Source organism: Oncorhynchus gorbuscha, linkage group LG14 (genome assembly GCF_021184085.1).
Source record: "Oncorhynchus gorbuscha isolate QuinsamMale2020 ecotype Even-year linkage group LG14, OgorEven_v1.0, whole genome shotgun sequence".
NCBI lineage: Eukaryota > Metazoa > Chordata > Actinopteri > Salmoniformes > Salmonidae > Oncorhynchus > Oncorhynchus gorbuscha.
The window spans coordinates 70,625,443-70,634,412 of record NC_060186.1 but is presented as its reverse complement, the minus strand read 5'-3'; the positions used below and the strand labels follow the sequence as shown (position 1 = coordinate 70,634,412).

Genomic DNA, 8,970 nt, shown 5'->3' with positions numbered 1-8,970 from the left:
AGCTGATTCAATTAACCAACATATCAAGCTTTGATTATCTGAATCAGCTGAGTAATGCTAGGGCAAAAAAAATAAATGTGGGGGGGGGGGGAAACCCTGTACTGAAAACTGAACCAACAAGGTCTTAGCTGGATTATGAGGTAAGAAGTAATCAAAACAAGGGATGTTCTTTGCAGCTCGGTGTACTACAATGAACACAGAGCAGATTTTTTGCTTCAAGTTTGTATTGACTTAGGAACACGGTTGCTCCATTAGTCTAACTTGTCTCTGTGAGGAAATTAGAGATAAGACCAGGCCTCAGGGGGCCCGGCCCTGGCTAGCGTGGAATAACAAATAAACTGAACCCGCAATTCATCAGCTGTAACAGGCCTAACTGAGGGACTGGGGGGGAGAAGAGAGAATTAGGGCCAAAACACATGGGAGAGTCAACACCATAAAAGCTCAAGTTTCCTACCTTACAGTAACCATGGTGACGCAGCCTGTGAAAGCCTGATCTAGGTCCTCGAGATAGGGCACAACACTGAAAGTTTGTTGCTGTTCCTCGGTTGCTTCTAATCAACAGAGTAAAGCAGCCCACCAACAATAGTTTGAAGAGGCCCTGAGCGAGAGAATAGAAGTTAGCTTTCCTGGCTTGGAAATGTTTTCCTGGAAAACAGTTTAAGTAATTTTGTTTGACTATTTGGGGTTAGGTTAGCTACTTGACCGTGCTCAAACCCAAGCCTTTCAAACCAAGTTCCCCAGTCTTCTGGAGTATAGACTTGAGAGAATAAGTCAAAGATATGCGATTGTTTGTATCCTATCTAGCACTGCTTCACCAACATGGTTCCCATTCAATGCCCAGGCCAAATGAAGCCAGCTCCTAGGACACAGGCTGCTTTCCCTACTGAAACAGTTCTCACCATTGTCATGGGATGAGTTGCCATTTAATGATTACATCAAAAACAATGAAAAGATTACAATGAACATTTTCCCAACCTGAGCCGCAAACAGCCCTTGTCAATCAGGAAGACAGACATTCAATAGAAATGGGTTTTATTGGTTTAAAGTTTAAACTGCAATATGTCATTACAAGAATGATACATGAGAATGAAGAAGACTGTAGAGAACAGCAACAGCTGCTAAAAAGAGAATACATTCACCTGTTGATTGATGTCAACCCTGCTAACCTTTATTCCACTACAAGAGGTTTAGGCTTAAATCTGCTCTGTGTTGTAAAACGTGTGATAAAGGCACAATGCTTGGGGATACCTGGAATGTATTGATAGGTACTTAAATGGGAATGACTGGTCCAACAACAAACATGACCAAATCATCACCTTATTTGGCAAAAAAAATAATAATAATAAATCGGTTCATGGCGTTGTGGAATATGCGAGCGTCCGTAATTAACTAATTCAAGACATTTCCATTTGTCGTTAGCAGCATAAAAACGCTGGTTATACAGGCTAAGAGTGACTTAAATACTCAAATTAATGTTTGTCCTGGTCAAAAGAAAGTGAAATAACAGGAAGAGGACTGAAGCCTAATTCTGCATTCTAGAGAACCTTGGAGAGCTGCTGCAATCCACAACTGGAAGGAGGATTAGGATAGAACCACAGTTCAAAACATCAGGGAAGGAGAAAAACAATAAATACAACAAAAATAAGTTTCAATTAAGATTAACTTTCTAAATAAATCAAAGTGTAGTTACAAAAACAGAAAAAAGTAATTGTTGTATAATATATTAACTGTGGAAGAAAAAAAACAACTTCAATCAATACAGAAGATCATAATTTAACATAAAAATATATTCTATTGTTTCATTATCAAGATAAATACAAAAAAATGCCTTTAAGATCAGCAATAAATACATTCTGATAAGTTAAATAATCAGTGACAAGGAAAAACCTCAAGGTCTTTAAAACAAACTAAACTATAATAATATACTGTTGAACAAGGTGGAATTAATGAAAGAGCTTTTCACTCAGATTTTTGACAGTGGAGACTGAGGGGTCCTCTCAGCCAGCTATTAACCTGGGTGGTGGTGGGGGGTCCTGGGAGACAGAGGACAGGCCAAGATCAAATATTAATATTGATTGGCCAGAGTTCACTCATATGAACAGTCCTACTCCTCCGACACGACTACAAAGAGACATTTTCTAAGGGCACCACAGATTATTCTTAGGGGTTGTCGTCATGGTGCCAGAGAGCACATACCAGCACCAAAATAAAATGTTAATTCTTCCCACCCCGATTCTAAACAAAAGCCATCTGTGCGTTTGTCTAGTCCCCATATCCAAAAATTACACAATTCAAAAATAGAGGGTCAGGAAAAAACGTGGGATCATTAAAAGTAACCATTGTAGTCCCACAGATGTCTTGGTACACATTGATCGGACATCACCAAGGCACTTCATCAGAACTGATTGTCCAATAATATTTTTGCTGGTTTAATTTTAAGAGAAAGGTGACCCATTGTAAATGGAGCACTGATTTTGTCACAAATCCTCGAGGCGTAGAAGGATGAGAGGTTTGAAGCTAGCTGTGGCACAGGCAGCAATGGTCACGTGACAATATGCAGAACTACTACACACCAAAACAACAGGGGACTCCTGACATGTTCTGATCCATCTCTACCATTCACCGTTATGGTAGCCATTCACCCAAGGACGACTTGTCTTGAACTAGTGTTCTCATTGTTAACTGCTACGTATCGCGATTCTTTAGTGACCATTTGGGTAAAATAAAAGACACCTCTGTTCATTGGCTAATCAGATTCATCTGAGATGAGGAGGACAGGGGGGGAGCAGATGGGGAAATCTGCATTTTGATTGGACTAAGTGGCAACACTGCTGCATAGAACTACCATGTCCACTTCTGGGTTGTAAACAAGGTGAGGGACGGGATCATGGGGGGGGTTGTAGACACTAATCATCAGAGATGGAGAGCCTGCTGAAGATGGGCAGGCGGCGTGAGGCGTCCAGGCTGGGAGACTCTGAGCCACTCTGACTGCTCTGGTAGCCCTCCAGGTCTGAGAGAGAGTCCGGGGGACTGGCGGGAGACTCCGACATGGGCCGGAAGAAGCAGGGGGCGGTGGGGGAGGGAGTTGACGTGGTCAGCAGACCAGGCTCCAAGACAGGGAGCCCCCCCCCTAAGCTGGGCCCGAACAGGTTGGCCAGCTCCTGGCTGGTGTAGGTGAAGGGTTTGCTGGGCCAGTCACTCATGTCCTCATCGGTGGAGATAGGTGGCGGGGTGACCGAGGTGGGGCTGACCTGCAGACCGCCCTGGCTGGGGAAGCCAGCGAAGCTGAAGCTGTGCTGGAGGCGAGGGCGCTCAATCTTGTTGAAAGTGGATAGGGGTGGCGGTGGGCCGCGGCGCTCCTCTGCATTGTGGATGAAGTGGCAGCGCGGGCCATAGGGGCAGAAGCCCATAGTGTGGAAGGTGCGACACAACTCTGTCTTGTACTTGGGGTGGCGGCTCAGGCTGCGCAGTTCTTGCATGCCGTGGGCAAACTGGCACTTTTCACCGTACTTGCAGGAGCCATTCTCCTCGAAGGGCCGGCACAGCTCCGTCTTATAGCGGCTGGAGTTGACCTGCTGCTGGCTCTGGCCGATGCCGAGACCCTGGAGCTGACTACACGGCTTGAGGTGCTCCCCGGTCTCTGAGAAGGAGCGATCTCGGAAGCAGTTCTCCTTGTTTTTACTGCCGCAACCACCGATCAGGAGCGAGAAGGGATCCACCTTCAGACTGTTGATGAACTGGTTCTGGTTGAATTTAGCATTGGGAAGGGTGACCGAGTCACAGTGCTGCAACAGCCCACTGCCCCCCACCGCCTTCCTGTCCAGCAAGGAGGAGCCGTTGTTGTGGTGCCCACCGAAAGTGTTGTTGTTGTAGTTCAACATCTTATTGTTCTGCAAAGAAAAGTCACATAAAAATGTAGATAAAGTGTCTGTCAATCAGTAGTGAATGAAAAATAATTAAGTTTTGATCTAGCAGTACTTTGAGCGAGGTTACAGTCCCAACCTTTTATTACTTGCATTGAACAGAATATTCATTCTACTAGGTAACTCTTGAACAGCAATATAGAAAGACTCATCTCCATAGTCACATGGTAAAGACAAATGGGCAACAAGCAAACAAAAATCACTGCCTAACAATGATGGCTTTAGTATGTGCATGTGACAGCAATATGCACAAATGCTAGATACATAGACAAGACAATCGATTAAAACCAGTAAACATTTGCTGAAAGTTATCCATTTCAAATGGGATATAGATAAACCGTATTCAAATGCTGACATGTTACTTTCGGGATCCAATATGTTTTCAAACTGAGGCACAGCTGTTTACAATTCGTACTGAGTGGGGATTGCCCGGTTACTCAAGCCTTGCACCTTAGAGGCTGCTGCCCTATATACAAAGACATGGAAATGGTCGCTTTAATAATGTTTACATACTGGTTTACTCATCTCACTTGTATATACTGTATTCCATTTTACTGTATTTTAGTCAATGCCACGCTGACATTGCTCGTCCCAATATTTAGATATTTCTTAATTCCATTGTTTTACTTTTAGATTCGTGTGTTGTGAATTTTTAGATACTAATGCACTGTTTGAGCTAGGAAAACAAGCATTTCGATACATCCGCAATAACAGCTGCTAATTATGCGTGTGACCAATAACATTTGACTGCCATATCTCTGCACGACACAGCTTCTCAGCAAAGCCTGCACTGCACACGTCAAAGGCGCAAATGGTTGCAAGAAAACTAGTAGTAGCTATCCTTAGTGTTGAATCCGCCTGTTCATCATTTAATACCGTGGGACGTGAACCCATAGTTTGATGGCAAAGCTTTGTATTGTCAAATAATCGTTTTAATTACTACATAACTATCTAGGTAACATTTAAAAGTGGTAATGTTAGATTGTAAGCTTGCGACGCTAAGCACTCTTATCTAGACCCGAACATAACATGTGACATGAACAGCGACAACATAAATTGCCTGGTAAGCGAATTATTATAAAATGTACGGAATTGTTAACAGCCATTAAGAACTTTATACTTTGTCACCTACATGCCATGCATACAGCTAGTACTCACTGACGTTTGCTGAACAATCCGGAAAAAGTTAATGAGCTAGCAAGGCGACTATAAATTAGTTGAGCAATTAGCTAGCCAGGTACGTTAGCTTCAGCCCTCCGCTCAAAGCAGTCAATGAACATATGTTACCTTGTTCACTTCGATGTATTCTAAGAAAGGAGGAACGATAGTTGCTGTCATTTCTGTTGCGGCTATTATAAAGAGAAAACAAAAAAAAGTGACCTAAAACACAGGGCTTGTGGTTAGTCCAGATTTAAGTGTCCTTTCTGCCCTGCAGAGAGCCCCCTCTGTCCTGCAAAAGTTGAGCGCAGTTCCTTTTTAAAACGCGGCATGTATGATGCATGGTTATGTTGGCTGGGAGGGGCCTGAGTTCGATTGACATATGAAAATGTGGCAGCAGACCTGCCTAATTCTAATGAATCGTTTTTGTGTTTAATAGGCCAAATTACACATTCTGTTAACATCTGACCCAGAGTGATCTGTGATTGCAAATTGTAGTCTGACATTTCAGATTTACCTACGAAATAATACTGCAGTTTACTATGGAATACTACAGTACATACTATATAAGTCTGTAGTATACTGTAGAATGCTATACTACACATGGTGGTATTCACAAAAAACACTAGTAAATACTACAGAAATGTATTCAAAAACACTACATTTGTGTAAACTATATTAAATACTACAGTATTTCATTTGCATATACCCTGCCCATTCCCCCCCACCATATCCCAGTTTGTGTAAACTATATTAAATACTACAGTATTTAATTTGCATATACCCTGCCCATTCCCCCCCCCCCCACCATATCCCAGTTTGTGTAAACTATATTAAATACTACAGTATTTCATTTGCATATACCCTGCCCATTCCCCCCACCATATCCCAGTTTGTGTAAACTATATTAAATACTACAGTATTTCATTTGCATATACCCTGCCCATTCCCCCCACCCTATCCCAGTTTGTGTAAACTATATTAAATACTACAGTATTTCATTTGCATATACCCTGCCCATCCCCCCCACCCTATCCCAGTTTGTGTAAACTGTATTAAATACTACAGTATTTCATTTGCATATACCCTGCCCATCCCCCCCCCACCCTATCCCAGTTTGTGTAAACTGTATTAAATACTACAGTATTTCATTTGCATATACCCTGCCCATTCCCTCCCACCCTATCCCAGTTTGTGTAAACTATATTAAATACTACAGTATTTCATTTGCATATACCCTGCCCATTCCCTCCCACCCTATCCCAGTTTGTGTAAACTGTATTAAATACTACAGTATATCATTTGCATATACCCTGCCCATTCCCCCCCCCCCACCCTATCCCAGTTTGTGTAAACTGTATTAAATACTACAGTATATCATTTGCATATACCCTGCCCATTCCCCCCACCCTATCCCAGTTTGTGTAAACTATATTAAATACTACAGTATTTCATTTGCATATACCCTGCCCATTCCCCCACCCTATCCCAGTTTGTGTAAACTATATTAAATACTACAGTATTTCATTTGCATATACCCTGCCCATTCCCCCCCACCATATCCCAGTTTGTGTAAACTATATTAAATACTACAGTATTTCATTTGCATATACCCTGCCCATTCCCTCCCACCCTATCCCAGTTTGTGTAAACTATATTAAATACTACAGTATTTCATTTGCATATACCCTGCCCATTCCCCCCACCCTATCCCAGTTTGTGTAAACTATATTAAATACTACAGTATTTCATTTGCATATACCCTGCCCATTCCCTCCCACCCTATCCCAGTTTGTGCCACCTGTAAGTGAGAAACCTACTTTCCAAGTATTTATGATGTCAAATAAGGCAATCTACTTACTGCTCTGATTTAGAGGGGTTAAATGTGGAAGACACATTTCAGTTGAATGTATTTAGTTGTACAACTGACTAGGTATCCCCCTTTCTCTTTATACCATATATTGTGTTCTCTACAGGTTATAGAAAAGAGCACAAACTCTCCCCTCACAAAAAAAGACTGCAGTTTTATAACCAGTAAATGTGCAGTAACTGCAGTCGACTGTGGTAATTTGGATGCAAGAATTGCATAATAACTGCAGCTGAACGGCAGTTATACTGCACTGTAACGGCAGTTTCACTGCAAAATTACTGCAGTAAATGTTTTATTTTATTTTGGATGCAGTATTTGCAACATACTGCAGTTATTCTTCAGTGTAGAGGTCGACCGAATAATCTGAATGGCCGATTAATTAGGGCAGATTTGAAGTTTTCATAACAATCGGAAATCAGCATTTTTTGACACCGACGAGGAGACTGCGTGACAGGCTGACTACCTGTTATGTGAGTACAGAAAGGAGCCAAGGTAAGGTGCTAGCTAGCAGTAAACATATCTTATAAAAAACAATCCATCTTAACATAATCATTAGTTAACTACACATGGTTGATGATATTACTAGTTTATCTAGCTTGTCCTGCATTGCATATAATAGATACGGTGCCTGTTAATTTATCATTGAATCATAGCCTACTTCGCTGAACAGGGGATTTAACAAGCGCATTCGCGAAAAAAGCACTGTCGTTGCACCAATGTGTACCTAACCATAAACATCAACGCCTTTCTTAAAATCAATACACAAGTATATATTTTTAAACCTGCATATTTAGTTAGTATTGCCTGCAAACATGAATTTATTTTAACTAGGGAAATTGTGTCACTTCTCTTGCGTTCTGTGCATCAGAGTCAGGGTATATGCAGCAGTTTGGTCCGCCTGGCTCGTTGCGAACTGTGTGAAGCCTATTTGTTCCTAACAAAGACAGCCAACTTTGCCAAACGGGGGATTATTTAACAAAAGCGCATTTGCGAAAAGGCACAATCGTTGCACAAATGTACCTAACCATAAACATCAATGCCTTTCTTAAAATCAATACACATACGTATATTTTCTTATACCTGCATATTTAGTTAAAAGAAATCCAGGTTAGCAGGCAATATTAAACTACGGAAATTGTGTCACTTCTCTTGCGTTCCTTGCATGCAGAGTCAGGGTATATGCAACAGTTTGGGCAGCCTGGCTCATTGCGAACTAATTTGCCAGAATTTGACATAATTATGACATAACATTGAAGGTTGTACAATGTAACAGGAATATTTAGACTTAGGGATGCCACCCATTAGATACAATTCCTGAACGGTTCCGTATTTCACTGAAATAATAAACATTTTGTTTTCGAAATGATAGTTTCTGGATTCGACCATATTAATGACCAAAGGCTGTTATTATGTTATAATTAAGTCTATGATTTGATATTTGATAGAGCAGTCTGACTGAGCGGTGGTAGGCAGCAGCAGGCTCGTAAGCATTCATTCAAACAGCACTTTCGTGCATTTGCCAGCAGCTCTTTGCTGTGCTTCAAGCATTGAGCTGTTTATGACTTCAATTAATCTCCCGAGATTAGGCTGGTGTAACCAATGTGAAATGCTCTGAGACCTTGAAGTAGTTGTTCCCCTTGCTCTCCAAGGGCCGAGGGTTTTGTGGAGCGATAGGTAACGATGCTTCGAGGATGGCTGTTTTCGATGTGTTCCTGGACGAGCCCAGGTAGGGGCGAGGAGAGGGATGGGAGCTATACTGTTACACTGGCAATACTAAAGTGCCTATAAGAACATGCAATAGTCAAAGGTATATGAAATTCAAATGGTAGAGAGAGAAATAGTCCTATAATTCCTATAATAACTACAACCTAAAACTTCTTACCTGGGATGTTAAAATATTGCACTTTTACTTTCTTCTCCAACACTTTGTTTTTGCATTATTTAAACCAAATAACCAAGTTTCATTATTTATTTGAGGCTAAATTGATTTTATTGATGTATTATATTAAGTTAAAATAA

General features: G+C 41.4%; 1 protein-coding gene across 1 annotated transcript; it reads right to left on the bottom strand.

The window, feature by feature from the left end:
* Positions 1–1,015: 1,015 nt before the first annotated feature.
* On the bottom strand, positions 1,016–5,405 carry LOC123995369 (mRNA decay activator protein ZFP36L1-like). The gene is made up of 2 exons (XM_046298921.1): positions 5,211–5,405; positions 1,016–3,890 (listed from the first exon to the last, which is right to left on the bottom strand). The coding sequence occupies exons 1-2, from the start codon at positions 5,259–5,261 to the stop codon at positions 2,907–2,909; spliced, it is 1,035 nt and encodes a 344-aa protein (XP_046154877.1). The 5' UTR covers positions 5,262–5,405; the 3' UTR covers positions 1,016–2,906.
* Between the last annotated feature and the right edge of the window lie 3,565 nt (positions 5,406–8,970).

What these genes read in the sequence shown, in the direction of transcription:
- LOC123995369 (XM_046298921.1), bottom strand. Translation starts at nt 5,261, where the DNA reads ATGACAGCAACTATCGTTCCTCCTTTCTTAGAATACATCGAAGTGAAC. An exon ending in AATACATCGAAGTGAACAAG is followed by an intron (nt 3,891 to 5,210) that starts GTAACATATGTT and finishes TTTTCTTTGCAG; the next exon opens with AACAATAAGATGTTGAACTA.